At 38.4% G+C, this 27147-nt stretch overlaps 1 protein-coding gene, 1 long non-coding RNA gene and 2 pseudogenes across 16 annotated transcripts in view; 2 read left to right on the top strand and 2 right to left on the bottom strand.

Moving 5' to 3' along the window:
- Positions 1–27147, bottom strand: part of ARFIP1 (ADP ribosylation factor interacting protein 1) — a 129016-nt gene that overhangs the window by 63629 nt on the left and 38240 nt on the right. For all 15 annotated transcript variants that reach the window (XM_045465626.1, XM_045465642.1, XM_045465633.1 and 12 more), the window contains one exon: positions 16084–16185. In XM_045465626.1, coding sequence (XP_045321582.1) covers positions 16084–16176 — 93 coding nt within the window. In that variant the 5' untranslated portion in view covers positions 16177–16185. The remainder of the gene's footprint in view (positions 1–16083; positions 16186–27147) is intronic.
- On the top strand, positions 11862–12304 carry LOC123591382. The gene is made up of 2 exons (XR_006709291.1): positions 11862–11939; positions 12202–12304. It is a non-coding gene; the product is annotated as an uncharacterized LOC123591382 (long non-coding RNA).
- LOC123583815 lies at positions 21192–22570 on the bottom strand (annotated as a pseudogene).
- LOC123583821 lies at positions 22400–23714 on the top strand (annotated as a pseudogene).

Here is a 27147-nt window from a genome sequence, read left to right on the forward strand (position 1 = left end):
AATAGCCTCCTATCTCACCTAATGTAAAACCCAGACTATTAAATGTTCTCAAGGGATTACAGGATTTGACTTCATCTCCTACCAGCCTCAGTCTTACAGCCACACAGTTCCTTCAAAAACAATAAACCTATCTTTGTTTCAGGGCTCTGAACTTCTGTTTTTTCTTCCTGAATGCTTTCTTGTACCTGACATCTACAGGGCTTGCTCCTTTAGGCAGAGAGGCTTTCCCCCTTGAGCAACTCTCACAACCTCACACTGGAACTCCCTATTCTGCTTCCTCTATTTGATCCTCCTGAGAGCAGTTATCACTCAGTAACATATTACATGTATTTGTGTTTATTTTTACCTCCTCTTTCTATATCCTGTAAGTTTCACTACAACAGGGATGTTGCCTAGTTTGTTTACTGCTGTATTTTTAGCACCTGAAATAGCGCCTGGGATGTAGGAGATGTTTAATAAATATTGTCAAATGAATAAATGAATTTGTTGAATGAACTAAAGGACTTGTGACTCAACACCATATAGATTAAGAAGCTGCTACAGCAACAGGTTTACTTTAAAATTTAATTTAATGAGCATCTGCTTCCTCTTGCTGTATGTTAGACTTTCTGGACAAAGAAAAAGGTAAGGTACAGACAGTCCTTGCCTCATTGGAGAGACAAGATATACAAATATTAATGTAAAAGTTGAACTTGTCGCCAAAGTAAAGACAACAGGTATCAGAGGAATTAAGAAGAGGGACTCAATCCATGAGAACCAAATAGGAAAAGAGAAAGTTCTGCATAAGCTCTGGAACATAAAGGATTTATTTATTCATTGTCACAACATTTACTGAACACCAATGACAGTCAATGCTCTCAACACTACAGATAGAGCGGTGCAGGAAACAGTCTCTGTCCAAATCTGACTCTCATGGGGGGAGGAAGAAAGACTAGCCCGATAGTAAACAAGTAAATGCATGCGTGTAAGGAGTGTTGTTAAGTAACAAGTAGTAAATCAGTATGTTTCTTTTCAAGGCAGGATAAAAGGCATACAGAGTGACAGGAAAAGGGTGCTATTTTGGGTTGGGTATTGAGGGAAGGTCTCTCGGGGGTAGTAAAATGTGGGCAGATTCCTCAAAGAAGTGTGAGCGAGTGAGCCATGTGAGTTTTAAGACACAATTCCCTTATCAGATATATGATTTGTAAGTATTTTTTCCCATTCTGTGGGCTGCCTTTTTAGTTTTTTCATGGTGTTCTTTGAAGCATAAAAGTTTTACATTTTTATTAAGTCCAGTTTATCTATTTTTTTCTTTTGTTGCTTGTGCTTTTGGTGTTCTATCTAAGAAACTAAAGTACCTAATCCAAAGTCAGAGAGTTATACCTGTTTTTTCTTCTAAGAGTTTTATAGTTTCAGCTCTTATATTTAAATCTTTGATCAATTTTGAGGTTCCTTTTTTTTAAAAGATTTTATGTTTAAGCAATCTCTACAGACCCAACATGGGGCTCAAACTCACAACCCCAAGATCAAGAGTCACACACTCCACTGAGCCAGGCAGGAACCCCTAGAGTTAATTTTTGAGCATGGCGTGAGGTCCATGTCCAGTTTCATTCTCTGCATATGGATATCCAGTTGTCCTAGCACCATTTGTTGAACACTATCCTCTCCTCACTGAAAATTCCCGGCACCCTTGCTGAAACTCAACTGACTATGAATGTAGAGACCTGTTTCTGTACTCTCAGTTCTGCTCCACTCACCTATGTCTCCTTATGCCAGTCCCAACCTGTTTTGATTATTGTAGCTTTATAGTAAATTTTAAAATCAGTGAGTCCTAAAACTCTGTTCACCGTTTTCAAGACCCTTTTAGCTATTCTGGATCCCTTGCATTTACATAGGATCAGTTTGCCAATTTCTACTCCAACCCCCCCCCCCCCCAAATCAAACTAAACCAAACTAAACCAAACCAAGATTCATTAGCAAGACCAAAAGAAACTGTTCGGTAATCCAATGAAAGTGACAGGTCTACCCCCAAATAGAAAACTAATTAACATCAGTTTTACCAGGGACATCTCTTTGAATTGGCCTTAAAAAAAGGTGCCTACTCCAATAATTTGTTATCCAAGCAAAACTAGAACAATTTTTTTTAATGTTAAAAATCTTATTTGTAATCGTTATGGGGACAAACAAAAAATAATAAACATTAAAAAAACAGCACAATAACACAATAATAAATACAAGCAAGCCACAAAGATTTAACCTTGCTTTCTCCACCCTAATTAGAATCCCTCATGGAATTATCTTTTGAATTTTGTACAGCATATTTTAAAGATGTTTATCAAGAGCAAAGACCCTTAAATTACTTTTTAAAGATTGTCACAGTCTCATCAAGAACCAACTATTACTAGAAACATGAAAGACCTGGAAAGATAATTCAGACAGGCCAGCTTTCCTATTAAGGGGCTATATGACCCTGGGCAAGTGCTTAAAAACTTTGTTAGTCCCTGTTTGCTCAGCTGTAAAAAGAAGCTAAAAATTACCTCAGAGTTCTATGAAAACTTATGTGAGACAATATAAGCAAAGCACCTCGTACATATTTTTAGGCACTCAGCTAATGTTAGCCATCCCTCTCCCCTACTACAATCATCTTTATAACTAATTAATGCTATTGCTAATAATTAGAGTGAAAAACATTTCGTGAACACTTCCTATGTGCTAGGAATTGTTCTAATCACTTTAACGTACAGGCAGTCCTCTCTCCGCATGACAGTGCAGGACCGTAAAAATGATCAAGCAATTGGTACTATTACTACTATTTCTCAGATGAAAAAACTGGGACACAAAAATGTGTCATTTAGTTACTAACTAGCAATATAGTTAGGGCTAGGCTTCAAGAAACAATATTAACTGTAATGTAGAGTAAATGTAAAGAGCTACAAGCAATTTGTTAGAGACTTAGAATTCATTAGCTCCTATTGTTTTCAAAAAGATTGAAAGAAATACCTTTTAAAAATCACAATTTCAGAATTTGAAGTTTAAACACTAATGCAAATACATTTTCAACTTGTAATTTCCTAATAGCACAAAAGAAATGAGCTCTTTCATTCCTTTTCCCTTTTCCTAATGCCACTTAAAACCTCGTCACAGGACAATATTCTTTTCATCTGAATATTGTTTTGAAGAGTACTTAGAATTAAAAAGAAAAATAATTACACTCAGTTTTATCTACTTCCCATTTTTAAACCAAATCTGAGTCTGTTCATTTCAGGGAATAAATTATCTTTCCAGTTTATTTTTTAGTATACTAAATCAGTAATTTCTAGGTTTTAAAAAAAAAGTTTATTTATTTATTTTTGAGAGAAAGCAGGCACATGTGAGTGGGGGAGGGGCAGAAAGAGAGAATCCCAGGCAGGCAGGCACTGTCAGCACAAGCCGACGAAGGGCTTTAAGTCACAAACCATAAGATCATAACCTGAAGCCGAAATTGTACACTTAGCAGACTGAACCACCCAGGTGCCCCCAGTGGTTTCTAATATTTTTAAATATTAATGATCCTTTTATTAATATTTACATTAAAACCAGACGATCTTTTCTCTCTGAAAGACAAATCTATCACTTACAAAATAAATACTGCCAAACTACCAAGACATTTTTTAAACTTTGCAAGTTTGGTCATTAAGCTCAACTATTTTTGGAATGGTTTCCTTGAATGTTGCCTTGCTCAAAGTCTTGACAGCTTTTAGCTCTCGCTAAGAAAATAAGTATCGAAGACATCCCTCAAAATATGAGGAATAAAAAAATGCATGCAAACAAAATAAAAATGGCATACAGTAGGTACAGGACAACTGTGTTTGCTGTATTCTTGGAACTTATCTGAAAGAACATTACTCATTTTAATCATATGTCCTGTCCCAAAGTATTGTGTAAATTCCCAGTAGAGAGATACAGTGTAGTAGTAGTTGGTAAGAGGTTAAACAGTAAACATGATGGATATCTCAGATTACCTAAATTTTCAAGAAGGTACAGGGATGTCTCCCATCTTATCAGGCATGGCCTCTAGAAGAAACTCCTGGTTGTCTGAAGATATTACATCTCACTCAGACCCCTCCCAATGATCTCCCAGGGGTCCTTTACTCAACAAACAAAAATTCTTCCAGAAAAAACCTTTATGTAAAACAGCTGTAAAATCTGAAAAGCACTAAGGTCTTCCTAAGCCTAAACTGTCACTAACAAAAGGAGCCTAACCAAAAGTGGTACAAATGGGTCCGTTCAGATTCGGAACAGAATTATCATTTTGATAGTTGTCCAGCAGCTGAATGCAACACAAAATAATATGGGTTATGTGAGGGGAATGTATGACTTGTAAGATAACACACGTAAGTATTTTATGTGTTTGTTGACTTGTTTTTGTTTTTTATAAAATACACACTCTCTAGGTAATATAGTTTAGCCTCATAATTCACAAAAACTTAAAATGTGCCTTTACATGATCTTTAATTCTTTTTATTTTATTTTATTTTATTTTTTCAACGTTTATTTATTTTTGGGACAGAGAGAGACAGAGCATGAACGGGGGAGGGGCAGAGAGAGAGGGAGACACAGAATCGGAAACAGGCTCCAGGCTCTGAGCCATCAGCCCAGAGCCTGACGCGGGGCTCAAACTCACGGGCCGCGAGATCGTGACCTGGCTGAAGTCGGATGCTTAACTGACTGCGCCACCCAGGCGCCCCTCTTTAATTCTTTTTAAAAGTGTCTTACATAGCTTAGTAACTATTCAAATGTCTGCTACTGCATTTACCCCTATGGTTTCCAGAATGTATCTCAGAGACAATGAGCCCACTATAACCAACAACATAAAATCCCTAATTTGCATTTTTATGTCACTGACATTCAATTCAAAGTTTAGGACTTAGCAGAGTCACGCTTAACAAGTACACGATAAAATGGAATAAACCCAAAGTTAACTCTCTGTTCAAGCACTAGGATAATACTCAGCATTTAATACTTTTTAAAAATAAATTTTCAAACAATTAAGCTGAAACAAAATAGAATGCTTTTGGCAAAAACGCTTCATGTATGTTTCAAGTCCTTCTGAGAGGATACAAAATAGTATCTGTAGTAACAGCTTCCATAAAGCTGTGAAGGGATGCTAATTTTCCTCCAAAATAAGTTGCCTTCATTTTGCATATTTTCACAGAGGTAAGAACAGGAATGAGATTAAAAACATAACTTTAGAATTTATAATTTAGTCTGGTGATCTACTTTTGAACTGAAGTTAGTGCAAAACCAATATATAAAGAACACAAAATGTTTAGCAAACTTGCTTTAAAACACACATCGTTAATAAGATGCACAACACTACAACAGATAAGCAGAACTAGAGACTAATTAATCCTCCTCTCTTCTCAAGAAGGGGAAATCTTGAATAAAGGAGTGATTCTCCAAAGTGTGTACTGTAACCACCAACAATCTGTAAGGATTCTCCAAGTAGTCTATAAATTACATGAACTCTCTTCTCCCTTAGTTTCCTTACACTACATTCTCCCAATTTTCCTCCATCTACTTCTGTAAAAATGGCTTGGTTTTCCTTACTGCTTCTAGCTTCTTCACAAGAGAAAAGTCTTACATCTAACTTCTCTACTTCCCTTGGCGACCTAACCGATCCATCTCCTGTGTCTCTAGTCTTGGCACCCCTGAAATTCATTCTTCAAACTGTAGGCAGAGATAGCTTTCTTGAATGTGACTCTGTGGGCACCTGGGTGAGCCAGTCGGCTAAGTGTCTGACTTCGGCTCAGACATGATCTCGTGGTCTCTGAGTTTGAACCCTGCATCGGGCTCTGTACTGACAGGGCAGCGCCTGGAGCCTGCTTCGGATTGTGTCTCCCTCTCTCTCTGCCCCTTCCCCGCTCACCTGTTTCTGTCCGTCTCTTTCTCTCTCAAAAATAAAAATAAACATTAAAAATTTTTTTTTTTAAATGTGAATCTGATTGAGATACTTCCATTTTTATGTCCTTTAGTGCCCCTCCCCCCATTGCCTTTTAGGTAAAATCCCAAACTCCTCAACATGATTTTAAGGTGTTGCAGGATCTGGTCTCTACTTAACTCTCTAGCCTCATTTCTCACACATCTGGCCCCATAGTCTCCACTTCAACAACAGCAAATTTTCAATTCTGCAGTTTCACACACTTTTCAGCTCATTATAGTTGCCTCTGATGGGAACACCCTTCACTTTTCATTTGGCCAGCTCATCCTTCAGATTCAGCTTGCCTAGCAATTCCTCAGGTAATCTTTCCATACTCTTCCTATCAGTTCTCAGACCATGCTATACTTGGACTAGTATATTACTTTTCACATGATATTAAAATTAATGTGTGGGGGTGCCTGGGTGGCTCAACTGGTTGAGCATCTGACTCTTGATTTCGGCTCAGGTCACAATGTCATGGTTCGTGGGGTGAAGTCCATGTTGGGCTCTGCCCAGACAGTGCAAAGTCTGCTTGGGATTCTCTCTCCCTCTCTCTGCCCCTCCCCATCTCGCATGACCGCATACGTGCGCGCTCTCTTTCTCAAAATAAACATTAAAGGAATAAAGTTAATTTGTAAATTAATTAATTTCTATATTCTCTCTTCCTGCAGACTGTAAAAGCTTTCTAAAGATCAGGATGCTTATCTATTTTGTTCCCCTTTAGTATTCATTCCTACTGGCTAGTAGATATAACACCAATATATTCATTTACTAGCAATTTTCTCAATTTATGCATCTTATCTCATCCCTCAAAATGTATAAAACCTTCCAAAACATTTACATAATTTTTAAAGAAACAAACTGAAAAATTTCTGTGAAATGTTCTATGAATTTTGGTAATTTAAAATCCCCTTTGTTGTTTTAACAGCTGCCTATAAAGAGTATCCACCAGAAGCAAAGCTATTATTCAAACAGATCTCCACATCCCCAATCCTACTATAAACATATTGCAACATCCTTAACATCTTCATAGTGACCTCTCTGCCTGTCCACAATTACTTCAAGTCAAAGCTGATTATTCTCCAACATGCTATTTATCAAGTGAGTAAAAGGCAGGGTTAGCATTTTCTCAGCTTTCTGCTGGTACTTCTAAACTACCAGTTCTCAAACTTTAGTTTGGGTAAGAACCACCTGAGACCGTATTAAAATACAGATTCTTCTCAGCTGTCCATTGTGATCTCATGAAGTTGGAGTGTGAAGTCCAGGCACCAGAATTTCAAACAAATGAGCCACGTGATTCTGATGCAGAATTCTTTGTCTACATTTTGAGGAACTCTGTTACGTAGAACAGTTTTTCCATACTTGTGTAATACACGGACTCCCATTCCGCATTTCCCTGTGGGCCACACTACCTCATTGCCTTCTTCTCCACCTTAACATTGTCATCTATCTTCTTTCTAGTTAATCCCAAATATTTATTGAGGGCCTTCTGCTCTATCCTTAATTCTCACCATTATTCTCGGTGTTCCCAACCTTTTGCATGCCATTGGGCAGTTTCAGAAAATGAAATGATTCCTTGTTCGGTCTGCAATTCTTTCCAAACTGAAATATAAGGTCCAAGCTGAGTTTTCATAGCTCATCAAAAAAACAATGTATAATGTCACGGTATGTAGTCTGTTGCTTAACTTTTTTTAATACAAAGTATCAATTACTTAAAATGAAATAAAATCTATTGCATGAGCTTGCCTACCTATGTTGATACAGAATAATGGGTTGTAGTATTAACAATCTGTCAAAGTGTATGATTTTTTTTCCCTTAGTATACTTGTAGGAAGTCTAAAGTTGGTAGTTTGATACAGGTTTGGTAATTTGTAGGGGACAAAGGGCAAAAAAAAGTGTGAGGACAAATAAAAGATATACTAGACTAACGTAGTAACTCCAACCTACTCTTCTGTCTCAGATTGCGGTAACCTCTACATCTCTAATGCCTTTCATCCTTCATGCCCCATTTTACTTCAGCCACCAGAACTCCCACGGCCACTCTTGGGAACTTGCCATCACTCAGGAAGCAACACTTCTGGAATTTTAAGTCTAATAACTCTCTTTGTGGTCACAAGCTCCTGTATCTGTTATTCCACTTGATCAAGTTAGCAAATATGACTCATCCATTTTCTCCATTTTACACACACACATACAATTCTCAGTCTCCTCTCTCTCTCTCTCTCCTCTCTCATTCATTCCACAAACATTTAACAAGAACTTACAGAATTACTATCTTTTGATGGTTTACTGCCTACCTCCTTGACCTCATCCCCATCCCCAAGTCCCCTTAGTCTAGATTCTAAGTAGTAATGAAGTCTGGTAAGAATGAAATCACATACCAGCTTGCACCAAGGGAATGCTGAATTCATTCAAAGGCCTATCACCGTGGGAATATCTATACGTATCTACATTCAAAACAAGTCCTTCTAGAAATAAAAAAAAAATATATGACAGCATTTGCTTATAAACACAGAGGCAGAATCTATCTTCTAGGCACAATATGTCATAATTAAGATAGATAGGCTTCAGCCTCTCATTAAAAATTATATTTATTCATATTTTTTCAATAGAAATCCCAATCTAGAGTTAATTTAATAGACTTCTATATAATGCACATACTTTAAAACTTACTTTGTGGCAATAGTACTAAGAATATATTCAATACTTTAATATTTTGAAGTAAATATTAAAATGAATCTAGGGGCACCTGGGTGGCTCAGTCAGTTAAGCATCTGACTTGGGCTCAGGTCATGATCTCACGGTTTGTGGGTTTGAGCCCCATGCCGGGCTCTGTGCTGACAGCTCAGAGCCTGGAGCCTGCTTTGGATTCTGTGTCTCCCTCTCTCTCTGCCCCTCCCTGCTCATGCTCTCTCTCTCTCTCTCTCTTTCTCAAAAAATAATAAAAAGCATTAAAAAAATTAAAAAAAATGAATCTAGATTTGCATGGGTTAAACGATCCTTGAAAAATATTTGCCATACTTCTAAAAGGCTCCAAGCTATACATTTGGTAAAAATTGGTCTTTGGAGAAAGTCTCCATCAAATCAATGTTGCCACTGACAGAACTCCTAAATTTTTCAGATGTGAGTAATGCAGAAATGTTATACTGAATAGTATATAGCACGGAGACAAATGGTCATCATATGCTATTCAAACTCTAGTGTAGGATGGCTGAAGTAGAAAACATGTTAAATTTTAAGTCTTTATACTGGAATCACTTCCTTTATTGAGCAACTACTGTGAATCATAAACTGTGCTGTGTGCACACAAACTGCCCTAAAGGTGATTTCAATCTCTTAGGAAAAGCAGATAAGTAAATGGACAGTTACAACACTGAGGGGAGGGGAGGAAATCTATCCAAAACAGTGTTCTGACAATTCCTATTCTTATATTCCTTTCCAAATCTTCTCCAGACTGCTAGAGTTCACTGTCCAGACTGATATGTACAGGGGAATGGAAAAACTACTTAGTTCAATAAAAGCATTAAAGAGTGAAACAACAATAACAACAAAGACCACATACACAAAACTTCAACAACAACAACAAGTACAACAACAGCGATGATGCACGCTGGGAAATTAAGGACACAAGATGAATAGATCAAGTCCAAAAGCAGTACATCTTCCACAAAAGTCTAGAAACATGTTTCTAGTCCTGGTTTTAACATGTGTTTATTCATTTACTCATTTACTCACCAAACATTTAAATGAAAGCCTCAATTATCTATTATGTGGCAGCACTGTAGACAAGGTAATGAATGGAAACATATTTGCCCTCACTTTCCTTACAATCAAATCACACAAGCTTTGGTACAGCCAGTTAATCTGGGTAATTCCATCACAACCTCAAGAGCCCTTTTCCTCAACTGTAAAATAAAGTAGTGGAACTCAGGGATCTCTAAACTAAAATCCTGTGATTTAACTCAAAACTTGTAGACCGGGAGTTTTTAAGACCCAGGAAACTAAGGATCCATAGGCAGGCTTCAGTTTAGGGAGTCCTAAACTCCCTAGAACTAAATGCAAAATTTGGTAGTTTTGTATATATGTACATTTTTCTTGAGGAAAAGGTCCATAGGTGGAAAAACCGAAATTATGGATTTTAGTTTTGGGCCAACCACAAAAAAGTTTTGTTTCAGTGAGATATACTAAGGTAGTTTCCCTATCTGCCAAGTATAACTTAATTAACAAGAAATCTCAACTACATGGAACTGATATTTGCTTCTTCTCTTTAATTCATGGCATGAATTTCACGATTTTAATATTTTGACCAGCACTTTAAAGAATTATAAAGAATATGCATTTTACAACTCAAAGAATAATTTGTATTCTTCAGAGATTAAACTTTGCTAATCTTTAAAAAGGAATTTTTATTTAGAAAAAAATATTTTTGCTGTAAAAAACTGTGATGATACTAAGATTCTTATTCTATCCTCTCTAAATCATTGTTGCTCCTTGTCTTAAGAAAAAGAGTAATAAACCTCAAAACATATGTCAAGTTGCTACCAGGGGATTTCTAGGACCAGTTCTTTCATTATAATCTCTATTAGAATGTGAATGCTAAGTTAGAGTCTAACCAGGGCATCTTGTAGGACAGACTAAGAGGGGAAACCAAATGAAAAATGAAACCTCGGCAATGAGACACAAAAGCCAGGACAGAAACATTTAGTTTCACTGCCTGTGCCACAGTGACACCAATCGGTCAGCCAGGATACAACAACTTAAACTACCATCTTAATTTTATACAAGACTATATTTTTTAGAGTACATTATGCAGTTAAGTTTTAAATAAAAACTAGTATTTGGGGCACCTGGGTGGCTCAGTCAGTTAAGCATCCGACTTCAGCTCAGGTCATGATCTCATGGTTCGTGGGTTTGAGCCCCGTGTCAGGTTCTGTGCTGACACCTCACAGCCTGGATCCTGCTTCTGATTCTGTGTCTCCCTCTCTCTTTGCCCCTTCTCCTGCTCACGCTCTGTCTCTCTCTGTCTCTCAAAAATAAATAAACGTAAATAAAAACCAGTATATGATTTTAAACAACAAACAGGTGTAAAAGGAAGATGTATATAAGTAAAATACTTGATCAAACTCTGGTTATTATCCAGTTTAACATGAGACCTCTTTACTAGTCTATAAAATACAGTCTAACGCTAAACAATACATTTTAACACTTATTTTCCATATGAATTTTCATCAGAAATAAAATATAAACATGAATTTCAGGCTAAATGCAATTTTCCTTTTATTTCTCAGAAAAACAAAGGAGTATGCTAAAACTGAAGGAAACATATGCCTAAAAGATCTTGAGTATAATTTATTCAAAATGGTCAAAAGTTGCTTTTGAAACATTATTTTCACTTGTGGTGAAAGGAATCACACAGCCAATTTTATTTTAATTCAACATATCAAATAAGAGACTCTTGTGATACATGTATTTTTAATAAGAGCAGATACAGAAATTTTATAATGTTGAATTTCTTTAGGGAGGTGAAGTGGGGTATACTACTTGAAGTAGATATTGTTTATTTCTAAATTATTTATTTTTAAGTATTTATTTTTGAGAGAGGAAGAGATAGAGCAGAGAGGGACAGAGGATCTGAAGCAGGCTCTGTGCTGACAGCACAGAGCCCGATGCGGGGTTCGAACCCATGAACCGTGAGATCATGACCTGAGCTGAAGTCGGACACGTAACCAACTGAGCACTTTTATTTTTTATTTTTAGATAGAGAAAGACTGCATGTGAACGGGGAAGAGGGGGAGGGAAGGAAGGGAGGGAGGGAGGGGGGGGAGAGAGAGAGAGAGAGAGAGAGAGAGAGAGAGAGAGAGAGAGAGAGAATGAATCTCAAGCAGGCTCCACACTCAATGTGGAGCCCAATGCAGGGCTCGATCTCCCAACCCTGGGATCATGACCTAAGCTGAAGTCAAGAGTTGGACACTCAACTGACTGAGTCACCTGGGTGCTCCAGGTTAACTGCTTCTTTTTTTTTTTTTTTTAATTTTTTAAAAAAAAAATTTTTTTTTTCAACGTTTATTTATTTTGGGGACAGAGAGAGACGGAGCATGAACGGGGGAGGGGCAGAGAGAGAGGGAGACACAGAATCGGAAACAGGCTCCAGGCTCTGAGCCATCAGCCCAGAGCCCGACGCGGGGCTCGAACTCACGGACCGCGAGATCGTGACCTGGCTGAAGTCGGACGCTTAACCGACTGCGCCACCCAGGCGCCCCCAGGTTAACTGCTTCTTAAGGAGCCTTTCCCAGGTAAAGTTCACATCCAATAAAAGGAGGCCTCCAGGAGAACATCTTTTTTTCTTCTTTTACCACCCAAGAGAAGTGAAATAACACTGCAGGAAAATGTCCAAAAAGAATCTGACATTAACCAATGAGTAAACTCACAAAGCAGCAAGTTAACTGGCTTTGACTGCATAAGCAAAGAGCTTATACAGATATTTGAAGGTTCAAATCACTTCACTCTAGTAAGACTATTTTTTTTTCAGTGCTACTCAAAGGCAAATAAGGTTAAGTGAAGAGTCATGAATAAGTTTAAGTATAAGGCAACCCAGAAAAAGAACAGAGCTGGAGGAATTACCCATCAGGTATTAAGGTTAAAGATAATATTTGTTCCAGAATTAATTAGTGTAGTAATCAAATAACATAGTGTGGTATTATTGTAAAGATAGACAAAAAGACAAAGAAATAAAACAGAGTCCAGAGACAGTCCCACACATATATGACCACCTGATTGACAGCAAAAGCTCCCAATGGAGAAAGGACAGTCTTTTCAATAAACAGTGAATAGCAGTAAGATATTCATATGAGGAAAAAAAAATGAACCTTGGCACCTGCATCACACTACACAAAAATTTAATTCAAGATGAATTACAGAGCTAAGTGTGAGAAGCAAAACAAAAAAACTTTCGGGAGCGTCTGGGTGGCTCAGTTGGTTAAGTCTGACTCTTGATCTCAACTAAGGTCATGGTCTCACGGTTTTTGAGTTTGAGCCCTGCGTCAGGTTCTGTGCTGACAGCTAAGAGCCTGCTTGGGATTCTTTCTCTCTTTCTCTCTTTGTTTCTCCCCCACTTGCACCCTCTCTCTCTCAAAATAAATAAATAAACTTAAAAAAAAACCTTTTAGAAGAAAACAGTATCTTTATGATACTGGGATAGGCCAAGATTTCTCAAAAGGGTCACAAAAATCACTAAAATGACACAGATAAATTTGACTTCATTAAAATTAGCAACTTTTGCTCATCAAAAGATACCATTAATAGAGTACAAAAGCAAGCTACTGACTAGAACAAAATATGTGAAATACACATATCCAAACAAATGACTTATATTCAGAATAAAGAACTCCTGTAAAAAAATTAGAAAAAGGCACACGCCCAATAGAAAAATGGGCAAAAGGCTTGAAAAAGGACTTCATACAAGATAATATCCAAACGATCAATAAGAATATGAAAATACGCTTAACATCATTAGTCATCAGAGAGATGAATATTACGCTTCCACCAGAATCGCTAAAATTAAAAGGCATGACAATACTAAGAATTGGTAAGGATGTGTAATAACTAGAACTCTTACCTGCTGCTGGAACCACTTTGGAAAATTAGTTGACAATATCTACCAAAGCCAAACATCACGTACCTAGCAATTCCACACTAGGGTATATACCCAATAGAAATAGGTGATTACGTACACCAAAAGACTTGCACCAGAATGGTCACGACAGCTTTATTCATAATAGCCACAGACTGGAAACCTAGGTATCCATCAACTGAAGAATGGATATACAAAATTGTGACATATTAACAGAATGAAAAACTACAGCACAGTGAAAAAGAATGAAATACTGCCATAAACAACAGTACTGAATACACTTCACAGGAATAACACTGAGTGAAGCCAGTCAAAAAAGAGTATATACTGTAAGATTCCATTTATTTGTAGTTCAGGAATAGTCCAAAGCAATCTGTGATGCTAAAGTCAGAGTAGCAGTGATTATTCTGGGAGACAGGGCAGTGTACTGCCTTGAAGGGGGCAAGACGGAGCCAGTTAAAGTCCTGGAAATGTTCTACATCTTGATGTGTGTGGTGCTTCCATTGAGCTGTATACTTAACATCTGTGTTTTACTGTGCGTAAGTGGTAGCTCAAAAGAGAACAAAACCAACAGAAAAGAAAAAGAAACAGGCTTAAGGTGGCAGGTGAATATCCAAAACAATGCAGCATTTGTATGTACCGCATTTTCTTGGACTAAAGTCATTAGACTGTCTATTAGAACATCAACTCCCTGATGGCAGTATTTTTGTCATTTTTATTCACTACCATATCCACAGTGTGATACACAGCAGATACTCGATACACAGCAGATACTCGATAACTATCTGCAGAATAAGTTTGCAAAAGGACTGTTACCAAAAATAAAATGAAGCAATCATTAACTAAAATCTTGGTATAATGAGTTATTTGAATTAACAGAAGTTTATAAAGTAATTGCTAGAGTCTAATGATGGTAACGTGATTAGCTTATTATGCAGGTGTGTCTTAGTACTTTCCAACACAAGAAAGACTAAAACCTGAAGTGAAAATTTCCTTTGTGTGCCCAGAATTTAAAGAGTCTCTATTCTGTGAGTTCCTCTATTTTAAGGCCACAGGTACACAGACACCAAATTAAAGCACTCACAATTAAAATAACCCTCAAGTTTGAAGACACGTTCATTCCTTCCAAAAAACTGTGAAGGCAAAAATAAGTGAGATTCAGTGGAATTTACTAAAATCAATTAAAACAATCTAAAACAGTGGTTCTCAACCAGAGGTGAATTTCTCCTCACACCAGGGGTCATTTGGCAATGTCTGGAGACATTTTTGCTTGTCACAACAGGAGGAAGAGGCCAGGGATGTCGCTAACCATCCTACATGCAGAGGCCAATCCTCTACAACAAGGAATTTATCTGACCCAAAATGTCAAATTATGTTAAAATAAAGGATTTTATTCTTCAGCATATGAAAAAGAGTCCTATTTAAACTATAAAATAATTTGGGGCGTCTGGGTGGCTCGGTAGGTTGAGTGTGACTTTGGCTCAGGTCATGATCTTGCAGTCCGGGGGTTCGAGCCCCACATCGGGCTCTGTGCGGTCAGCTCAGAGCCCAGAGCCTGCTTCGGATTCTGTTGTCTCCCTCTCTGTCTCTCTCCCGGCTCATGCTCAGTCTCTCTCTCTCTCTCTCTCTCTCTCTCAAAAACAAATAAACATTAAAGAAATTTATTTTAAAAAATTAAATTAAAAAAACCTATAAAATAATCCATTTCTTTCAACTATTCCTTTTTCAAAAATATGAACATTATATTTTTAAAGTTGTACACGTATCAAATGTCATAAAAAGGGGTATTTATTGTAAATATATCCAGAAATAATAACCATCACTACCATTTCTAGGACTATCCTAGGCATATTATTTATCTCATTTAATATCAATATCCCCATGAAAGTAAGATTCTCATTTATAGAGATCATAAAACAAAAACTAGAAGAGATTAAACACCTGCCCAAGGTTACACTGCTAGAAATGACATAGCTAAAATGTGCACCCAAGTTATCTTCAAACCCATGGTGTTTCCATTAAAATGCATTAAATTTCAATTTCAAATGAGAGGCAGATCAAAATTGAAAGCACTGCAACTTTCATTGTCCACCAAGTCAAGTATGCCACTTTAGAAAGTAAATGGCAAAGTCAGGAGAAGCCTACTTAGGAAATATGTACTAAAGACACACAGAAAAGAGATTACTGCCAATTTTTGAAAGGGTAATCTATAGTTAGTATTTTTTCTTATCACAAATATTAAATAGTTTCATAAAGTCACATACCAAAATCATCAGATATACTTTGTTCCAGTCATGTAACAGAACTACTGATGATAACATCAAGGCATGAATGCTTACTGGCTAGGAGCTTAACCTTGACAAATCACGAACATAACCCACCTAGTCACCCCTACGTGGTAACATTAGGTTCCTAACACTTCGGCCAATCTAAGAAAATATTCCTAAATTCTATTACTTTCATCTGATAGGCTTATCATGGTCCTCTGTATCAACAGAAAGGAAAATATTCTTACCCTATTAAAGCCATGTTCATGAGAGTCATCAACTTCTCCATTACTAGTCACTGGAATTTCTGCTGCTGAATTTTTGGGAGATTCTTGAGCCATGCTAGACTCCTAAAACAAAACAAAACAAAACAAAACAAGAAACAGCTGTAAATAGCACCAAATCATAAGAGGCAAATATTCAAAAGATTGTTAATGTTTATAGCACTTAAAAGCCATCATTATAGCATTAAAAAAAATAATTACAACCTACCTAACACATAATAAATATGATATTAATATAATAAAAATGTATCCGGCTTTTAAAACTGGAGTCAACTTAAACTTCTTATTTAAGAACAAGTTACTTGCAGATCCCAGGGGGCAATAATAAATTGCCTCATAAATAGTATTATGATAAGGCTACCAGTAACAACTGAAAAAAATATCACAGAAAGCCACACTTCATTATTTATTCAACTACAGCAGCTCTACTTTTCCTGTTGTACATAATGGGCTTCTCAGCCAGCTTTTGTTTAAAGAGTTTCCCTGATACAACAAAAATGTGTAAATCTGTATACTAAGAGAATTAAAATTTTACATTCTGGCTTTACTGTTCTAACAGTCAAATAATGTTTAAAAATACATTCCTTAATTTTATAAGCACATTTTCTATAAAATATAAATTTCTTTTGGAACTTAATATAGTTAATCGGTAACAGAAAGTCAATTCTGGTTAATAAAAACTTTTTTGCTCCAATCCTATGTGATTTAAGAAACATGCGTGGCTACAAGATAAAATGAGAATTTTATACCTGTAAGGGGTCTTAAAAATTATCTAGTTTCCCTCACTTTAAAAACTTCAGAGTAAAAACTAAACCATTGATTCCACTTTTCACAGAGAACAGGTATCCCTCATCCCTCTCTTCTCCTTGCCTCCCTTCCCTTTTAAACCAGTAATGGCTTTAAAAGCATTACATGCACATACACTCACACTTATAACAACAGTGCCCACTAGAATAAAATACATGTTAGGTACACAATTGATACCTAACATTGTATGTTCTAACACTCAGACCTGAATCCTGCTACCCCTGATTCTGCACTGCACAGAATTACCAAAACCAAACCAAATAACTAAAATGTGTGTGTGTGTTTAATTTACAGAACTGAATCTTACTGCCAAGAGCATAAGAGGTTCTTTGATTTTCTCTGAAAGAATTGTTTTTAAGATTAAAATAACTAAGAGAGTGTTGTCATATCTAGCTCGTGCATTACTAATTTTTAAGGGGTTAAGGAAAGGTTCAAGGCCAGAAAACTTTATTTAAGAAAAAAAAAAAAAAACACTTTTATTTTTTTTTAAGTAGGCTTCATACCCAGCGCAGAGCCCAACACAGGGCTTGAACTCACGACCCCAAGATCAAGACCTGATCCGAGATCAAGAGTCAGACACCTAACTGACTGAGCTACCCAGGCACACCAAGGCCAGAAAACTTAAAAAAAAAATTGCACTGAACTTTTATAATTAGGTAAGTTATACTACTAAAAGCAAGTACGAATGCAAATTGGTTTGTGGTCTAGTCTCTACTTCCATGAAATATAAAAAGGCCTAATTAAAATACTGAATGACACCCAACGATACTTTTCATATAGTGTGTATATCATTAAGTATGTGAGACAGAAGATACTGTCAAATATATAAGGTAGGACTTAAACGAATCTATTGATAACACTATACAGATCAGCAATTCTCAAACTTTTTGGGCTCAAGACACCTTTACGTTCTTCTTCTTTTTATTTTAATGTTTATTTTTGAGAGATAGAGAGAGAGAAAGCAAGGGAGGGGCAGAGAGAGAGAGAGAGAGAGAGAGGGAAAGGGAGACAGAATCTGAAGCAGGCCCCAGGCTCTGAGCTGTCAGCACAGCCTCTGACTTAAGGAGCTTGAACCCTTAATATGTGAGATCATGACCCAAGCCAAAGTCGGATACTCAACTGACTGAACCACCCAGGCACCCCTAGACCCATTTACATTCTTAAAAATCATTAAGTATCCCCAAAAGCTTTTATTTATATGGGTTATATCTATCAATGTTTACTGTATTAGAAAGTAATGCTGTAAATTAAAAAAGCTAATTATTAATCCATTTTAAAGTAATAATACAGGGGTGCCTGGATGGCTCAGTTGGTTGAGCATCCAAATCCTGATTTCAGCTCAGGTCATGATCCTGGCATTGTGGGACTGAGCCCTGCATTAGGCTCTGTGCTAAGATGGAGCCTGCTTAGAATTCTCTCTCCCTCTCTCTTTCTCTCCCTCTACCCTTCTCCCTAGCTTGCACTCTTTCTCTCTAAAAAAAAAAAAAAAAAGTAATAATTATATACACATGTTAACATAAATTCTTAATATGAAAATAATTATACTTAAAGCAATAAAACATAAAAAATTATACTTAAAGCAATAAAACTGTAGTGAGAACAGTAGCACTGTCACATGGTTTTGCAAATTTCTGAATTCTTCTGCCTTTATGAGAAGACAGCTGGACTCTTCTATCTATTCCCACATTCAATCTGTTGCAATATGTTGTTTTGGTAGAAGTATATGAAGAAAACATGGCTTATGTGGCTACTGTCTTTTCAAATAATTGTGGATATACTTTTTTGATACTATATCAAAGCTTGACAAGTGGCCAATTTTTTAAAAAAATTTTTTGTTATTATGTTTATTTATTTTGAGAGAGAAGGAGAGAGAAAGAGAGACAAAGTGAGAACAGGGGAGGGGCAGAGACAGAGGGAGACACAAAATCCAAAGTAGGCTCCAGGCTCCGAGCTATCAGCACAGAGCCCAATGCGGGGCTCCAATCCACAAGCCGTGAGATCATGACCTGAGCCAAGGTCAGACGCTTAACCAACTGAGCCACCCAGGCGCCCCAGCAAGTGGTCCTGTCTTAAAAGTTAACTACAATGTGGAGTATAAAAGCATGATACCATAATGATGAACATCTTTCATAATCTATAGCATTAAAATTCATCGGTCTACCCTGTACTTTGAATGCGTCTTTCACATATGCATGATTTGGTAACATCATGCATTGGTCATTTAGAAAACATTGGTTTGATGACTTACACATATCATCCAAATATTGACACAGTTCCTTATATAATAAAAAGTCTTACTTTTATATCTGATTTTTATCAAAAACAGTCTTTGGATTCAAATTTTCCAAAATTCTAATTTTTGCTGGAAAACTTGAATTTGACCGCTGGCAAAAAATAATGTCCATTATTTTACTTACAGCAACAGGTTTTCCAAAAGTATGTCTCCTAAATAACCAAGTCTGAATATAGCCACAGTTTGCTTCTGCAGTTAGTTCAGCTACCCTTGTCATGCAGCAAGAGTGCTTTATACATACTTCCCATTTTGTCCCACAGAATGTTAAGAAGGCTTAATAAGATTGAAAACTTTTACTGCTTCACTAAAGACATTCTTAAGTGAAGTTGGTAATTAAAAAAAAATTTTTTTTAATGTTTATTTATTTTTGAGAGACAGAGTGTCAGTAGGGGAGGGGCAGAGAGACACAGAGAGAAACACAGAATCTGAAGATGCTCCAGGCTCTGAGCTGTCAGCACAGAGCCCGACAAGGGGCTCGAACTCACAAGCCGTGAGATCATGACCTGCGCTGAAGTCGGACGCTTAACTGACTGAGCCACCTAGGTGCCCTGGTAATTTTTTTTAAATGCAAGTACATAATGGTCTAGAATATGACTACTCCTACAGCTTGGGACAACCACCTTGATTCCTGCTAAGACACCAGCAGTTTTATTTACCTATTCTTGTGCACCATCAGTGCAAACGACACAACAATGAAAAATGCAAACAATTCAAATGTCTTCTCAGTAACGTTTCAAAGTTTTACCTTGTAGACTCCCTGGAATATTCCTGGGGACCTCTAGGGCCTCCAAGCCACACTTTGAAAAACACTGGTGTAGACAAATTTACCCAACATTTAGTGAAGGCTTGTTATGTGTAAGGCATTCTTACTAAATTCTAGAGAATATAAAAAACAAATATGGTAGTCACTGCTCTGGGGAAAAGCACCACTGATTTAGTTTGGGAGCCCAACTAGACTCTTTAATAAATACCTAGAACAGCAAGCGTGTGCCCCTCTTTCTTTAGGAGCCTCTAATACCAAACCTACCGGAATAGTTACGGATAACATAAATCCTAGGGTCATTCTAGGCCAAATCTCTATTTCTTGGCAGCTCCAGAAATGTTCTGCTTCCCGTAGATCCTCATTTATGTTACATTCTACTCGTTATACAAACCTTTTTATCACGATAAATCTTATACCTAATAATGTTTATACTATCTGGCACAAAAATGGACTATCTCTACATCCTTGTATCCCTGTTTGTATTCCTAGGGCAAAAGAACAAAAAGATCTGAGTGAATAAAGTAAGGTCCTTGAGGATGGAGACACTCTTAGCCATATCTGTGTGCTCAGAGATTAGCCCAGGATTTGGCAAGCAAAAGGTTCTCAATAAATGTTTATTGAACGGCAAGGAGTGCCATGAGTTACACCAAAAGTCAGATTTGTAGTTGGGAAGGTGTTAAAATCATCATTATGCATTTGTGCTCCACATCCACTCTCTCCTTTGTCCCATCCAAGGAGTACAGAATAACACATTTGTTACTTCTTGTGGATATCACTGTAGTAAAACAAACCAGGGGGAAACGTGTGGAATAGAAAAAAAAGTTAATTATCAATATTTCAAAATTAGTGCACTTTAATTATTTTGAGACAGTTATAATGAAAGACTAAAATGTCAAACTGAAATACCTATTTGGTTAGGCCAATGAAAAAAGAACTTTCAAAATAATGCAAAATCCTTACACATTTAAACATTAATCATTTAATTAAACATTAAAACATTTACCAAAAAACTTATTTCCTTGCATTCCTAAATACATTATAAAAACTACTGATTTTTAAATTTATTTTTAATTATCTTATTTTAGAGATAGAGACAAAATCCCAAGCGGGATCCATGCTCTGCACGGAGCCCAACATGGGGCTCAATCCCATGACCCTGGCATCATGACCTGAGCCAAAATCAAGAGAGGCTCAACTGACTGTGCCACCTAGGTGCCGCCCCCCCAAATACTGATTTTTTTTTTTAAAAGTCTTATTTCAGAGTTCATCTTATCACAGATTTCAAACAAGTGAGGAATCAGTAAAACTAAATCTTACTTAAGGCTTGCAAGTAAAGGGAAAAATAAATTAGAGAAGATTCCAAAAGTTTAAAAAGGGAAAACAAAACTCCTCCACTTTAGAGGGGATTCCAAGGGAAAGAGTCTCTGAAATAGATGTGAAAGAGAAGTTTGCATTCAGACAAGTACTGGAGAGATCTCCAGTAAAGTACTTCAGTAGAGGCCAGTAAGACTGGATAAAATAGCAATGTTATTGTAACATTATATGTGTTGGCCAATACCACAGGGACCGCTGAAGCTGAGATGGCTCTTTACAGTTGTCCAAATTAAGGCAAGGCGGCCAGGCCCTTGTACCCCCACATCTCTACCACTGATCATTAGGTGCAGGTTATCCTCTAGGGGTATAACCATGGACAAGGCAACTGTCATTGGCAGAGGCAATTCCTGGGAAGACTCAGCTATGAGCCCTAAGCAAGCAATACTCTTGGAATGAGGGCTTTAGTTCCAAAGGGAGTAAATGGGCTACGCACCACAGCATCCACTATATCCTCATTACTATTCTATTTTTTTTTTCAATTGAAAGGTCTCACATATTTATAACTGAACCAACCTATGGTATAGAAGCATAGTAACAGAGAAAAATCATTTCCCTGATAAAACATCTGCTGTTCAGGTAGTAGGGAGGTTTACAGAAGGATGGGACAGAACACATGACCTTCAGGCAGCATAAATATGTGTGCCATCTCACGTGCGATCCCTTATAGACCCAGCTCGGTTCTTCTCCAATGCCACCGTTTGGAGTTGTACCTGATTTTATTACCAGTTTTCATCTGAATCAACAGGCGGATGGGACAATTCTGCTTTTATTTCTTGGCAAGGAATTGCCTGTTCCTGAAAGTCTTGTGAGAAGACCTGGTGAGGAACGGTCAGCTGCACCACGATGGTGGAGAAAAGGAGAGAGCTCCTTATTACTAAGGTAGTACCTATTCTATTTTTTAAGTATTTTATTTATTTTTGAGAAAGACAGAGAGCGTGAGCAGGGCGGAGGGCAGAGAGAAAGGGGAACAGAGGATCTGAAGTGGGATCTGTGCTGACAGCAGACAGCCCAATGCAGAGCTGGAACTCACAAACTGCAAGATCATGACCTAAGCTGAAGTCAGACTTGCTTCACAGATTGAGCCACCCAGATGCCCGAAAATAGTATGTATTTTAAAAGAACTTGAAATGTCTTGTTTAGGGGATATCTGGCTACTTTATGCATAAATTTACAGAAATTCACTGGTCTCTACTAAGAGGAACTGTTTCTTTCATAGTCCCCAATTAAGGGGTGCCCAGTAATTGAAACAAAGAAGAGCCCCTGACACAGGCTGGCTGATCCACAGGTCACAAGCTAAGAGAAGGGCCGGTTAGAAAAGTATTGCCCAATAGAGGAAAGAGAAATGTCCTGAGCTAATCAGACTCTTTCTGAAGGGTAAATAAGGGATGCTGAGAGAATTAGTCAATGGGGGTATTGGAAGACAAATGAGTGGAAAAGAAAAGCAAAGAGGAGAATTATGCAGATGACAGGTCACAGCTTAAACATTCCCAAACGCTAGCTCACAAGTGTTAATCAAGCTTGTCAAAGTTTATTGACAATGTTATCTGTGTCCAGTTCTTCCTTTCTGAAGTATGACCTTATGAAAATCTTCTGTTCTTAGATTCTTTTTTTAAAATTGTGGTGGATTCTGTGCAGGAGGGAGCATGAGAGCAGCGTGGTCAAGCCTCCAGTGTCCGAGTCAGCTAGGTGTGAGCATGGCTGAGCAGGAACCCATAGCTCAGTGGCTAGCACAGACTGCGGCTGAAAATGAGGAGGATGAACACGTGGTCAACCATAAGCGCCCCCCACCCACCCAGAAGGGGATCCAAGAGATCCAAGGGATCCAAGGAGCTGGACAAGGATGACGAGAGTCTGCGCAAGTACAAGGAGGCCCTGTTGGGCCACGTAGCTGTGTCTGATGACCCCCAAATCCCCAGTGTTGCTGTGACCCGCCTGATCCTGGTGTGCAGTACAGCCCTGGGTCTTCTGGAGCTGGACCTGATAAGTGATCTGGAGAGCTTCAAGAAGCAGTCCTTTGTGCCGAAGGAGGGGATGGAATACCAGATGTGAACTGGGAGACTGCGTCCGGCATGAAATACATCCAGCACACGTACAGGAAAGGCGTCAAGATTGACAACATCGACCACCTGGTACCTGATGGAAAGCTATGATCCCCAGGCAGAGGAGTATGAGCTTCTGGCCTCCATGGAGGAGGCGCCCAAGGGTATGCTGGCTCATGACAGCTACAACATCAAGTCTCGCTTCACAGACAACGATAAGACTGACCACCTGTCTTGGGAGTGGAACCTTACCATCAAAAAGGAATGGAAGTCTCCTTGGTGGTCTCGCCTTGCTGCTTCTGCCTGTGCTGGGGGGTAGAGGAGAGAGGGAGCCTCCAGCCCAGGTCTCCACCTTCCCTTCCATACCTTCAGGTTCCCCTACCTGTCCTAGCCTGATCTGAAGTCCCGGCTTTTCCAAGGGAATCTCATGGGGTGCTCAGATCCTTGTGGGCCTTTGCAGTTGCCCTGAATCCTGTTCTTTCTCTTCTTCCAGGGTGGGAATGGGGTGGGGTGCATAACTGGAGGCTTCCTGGGGGCCAGCCACCTTCCAGCTTTCACCTGTGTCCAGTCAATTAATCCAACACTGTTAGTAACCATCTAACCATGATGCCTTAACATGTAGAACATGTGCTGTGGGGGCCGTCACTAACCTCTAACCTCCTACGTCCGCATGAGCACATGATCTCCCCCGTCCCAGCCCCATCGGCAATTCCTGAGGCCCTGGGGAGGTGTGTGGGACGTGCTGCTGTTGCTCTCCTGCCTGCCGGGGATTAGCCAGCCCCCTCCCTGAGCCAGGGCTGTGGGGACGGCTCCAGGGGCTTGGGGAAAGCCAAACTGCCAAAACTGAAGTAGTCTCCATTCTAACCTAGGAGGCCAGGTGTCCTGAAGCCCCTGCTTTCTCTGTCCCAGCGGGCAGTGCCGGAGCCCATGGTCCCAGCAGACAGCCCCCTCTGGACAAGGTCAGTGGCCGAGCCTTACTTATCCCACCTGGGCCTGCCAGCCTGGAGTCGTGTGCCTGGCCTGTCAGTGTCTCCATATGTGCCATCCTCTGGGCCCCCTGGCCTGCCACCTCTGCCCCCAGGCTTGGTGCCACCGTCCCTGACATGCCCTCTCCGGATCCAGCCAGGACAACTGTGGGACCAAGTGGACACAGTGGGAGCCCACCCCTGTGCCTCCCCCTCCCCTTACCTCCTCTGTCAGGCCTGAGCCTAGAATGCCCAAGAACCTGACCCTGCTCCTTTTCTAACCGGGAAATAAACTCCCCCAAAGGAAAATAAATAAATACACACATATATACATATATAAATAGATACATAGACAGACAGAATTGTGATAAAAACACATACCATAAAATTTACCATCTTAACCATTTCTAAGTGTATAGTTCAGTACTATTAAATGTATTCACACTGTTGTACAACCAATCTCCAGAACTTCTTCATCTTACAAAACTGAAACTCTACACACATTAAACAACAACTCTCCATTCCCCTCTCCCCCAAGCCCTTGGCAAGTATCATCCTACTTTCTGTTTCTGTGAATGTGACTACTCTGGATACCTCGTATCAATGAAATCATATAGTATTTGACTTTGTGACTGGCCTATTTCATTTAGCACAATGTCAAGATTCATCTAGATTGTAACATGCACCAGAATTTTTCCTTTTTAAAGATGAATATCCCATTGTATGTATATACCACATTCTATTTATCCATTCATTCAACAATGGACGCTTAGGTTGCTTCTACCTCTTGGCTATTGTGAACAATGAGTCTATAAACACGGGTATGTAGGTATCTCTTCACGGTTCTGTTTTCAATTCTTTTGGAAATATGCCCAGAAGTGGGATTACTAGATCATATGGTAATTCTATGTTTAAATTCTGGAAGAAACAGATTTCCACAATAGTTGTGTCATTTTATATTCCCGCCAACGGTACACAAAAGTTCCAATTACTTCATATATTCACCAGCACTATTTACCAGTTTTTTGGTTGTAACTATCCTAATAACTAAGAGGCAACACCTCATTGTGGTTTTGACTTACATTTCTCTGATTAGTGCTATCAAGCACCTTTTCAGATGCTTGTTGGCCATGTGCATATCATGCATTTGGAGAAATGTCTATTTAAGTCCTTTGCTCAGTTTTTTAATCGGGGTGTGTTTTTATTTTGAGTTACAGGAGTTCTTTCTATATTCTGGTATTAACCACATCAGATATATGGTTTGCCAATATTTTCTCCCATTCCATAGGGTGCCTTTCCACTCTGTTCATTGTATCCTTTGATGCATAGAAATTTCCAGTTTTGATGTAGTCAATTTGTCTATTTTTACTTTTGTTTCCAGTGCTTCTGGTACCATATTCAGGAAAAATTTGCCAAATCCAATGCCATGAAGGTTTTCTTTTTAAGAGTTATATGGTTTTAGGTCTTACATTTAGATCTTTGATTCATTTTGAGCTACTCTGTGTATAAGTGTCCAACTTCATTCTTTTGCATGTGGATAATCCAGTTTTCCCAGCATCATCTCTTGAAAAGACATTCCTTTTTCCACTGGCATCCTGAATGTTCTTGTCATCTTGGATTCTTTTGAGATTCCTATTTTCCTCACTACTACTAGATTCTTACAATACACCTGGATTATTTGTGGCTGCTGGAGTTAAGTGTCTGCTTCTTGCAAATAAGAGACACTAGGTTCTTTGGTTTCTAATCCAATCTTCATGACTAAGATCTAGCTATCTAAATAGTCATCACTTTTTCAAGCTGTAAGAAAGTTCTTACTCCTCTTCCTCCTAGAAACAGCTGGTGATTCAACAAGTATTTACTATCTTCTAGGCAATGTGCAAGGGATAAAATAAAAATAGAAATAAGGTCTTGGGCTTACAGAAATTTAAAGTGTATTGTATATTTAGGAAATAATTATAATACAATGTGGTGAACACCAGAAGGAAGCACTTAACAATGTGGTGAACACCAAGAGGGAATCAGAAGTGGTATCTAAGCTGGATCTTGTGGGGTAACAGAGGGGGACAGAGTAAAGAAAAGATTCTAAATAGACGGAATAATAGGAGCATAGTGGAAAAGAAGCTGGTATAGTCTAGAAACTGCAAGTAAAGCAAATTGGTTAGAATGGTGATTACTCATTCATATACTCACGGGTTCAACTAACTTATTGAGCTCTCTAACGTGCCAGGTACAATTTCAAACAGGACACGGGACACAGGATAGAAATGGTGAACAAAACAGACAAGACTCTCCACCCTCATAAACCTTACATTCTAGTTAGGGGAAAAAACAAATAAATATATATGTCATACAGTTGTAAGTGCTAATGGGCATGTATATGTGCACATATATCAGGGAAAACTTCAGAAGTTTTAATATTTTTGTTAAGACCTGAATAAAGTGAGGAAGAAAGCCATACAATTATTTCGGAGTAAAGCATTCCAGACAGAGGGAGTAGTAAATACAAAGACGAGACAGTGAGAAGCAGCTCAGCTTTTCAAGCAAAGACAAGAAGGCCGCGTGGCTTGAGGGAGGGCAAGGGAAGAAGAGCAGGAAATGTCAAGAGGCAGCCAGTGGCAAGGACATGTGTGGCTTTAGAGACCATTATAAGAGCTTTGGATTTTATTTTCAGTGAAATAAAAAGCCACTTTAGGGTTCTGAACATAAGAATGAAATGATCTGACTTGTGTTTTAAAAGGATCACGCTTTTCCTGCTGTGTTGAATTAAACCAAAAGTGAGCAAAGGCA

The sequence above is a fragment of the Leopardus geoffroyi genome, chromosome B1 (genome assembly GCF_018350155.1).
Source record: "Leopardus geoffroyi isolate Oge1 chromosome B1, O.geoffroyi_Oge1_pat1.0, whole genome shotgun sequence".
Classification (NCBI taxonomy): domain Eukaryota; kingdom Metazoa; phylum Chordata; class Mammalia; order Carnivora; family Felidae; genus Leopardus; species Leopardus geoffroyi.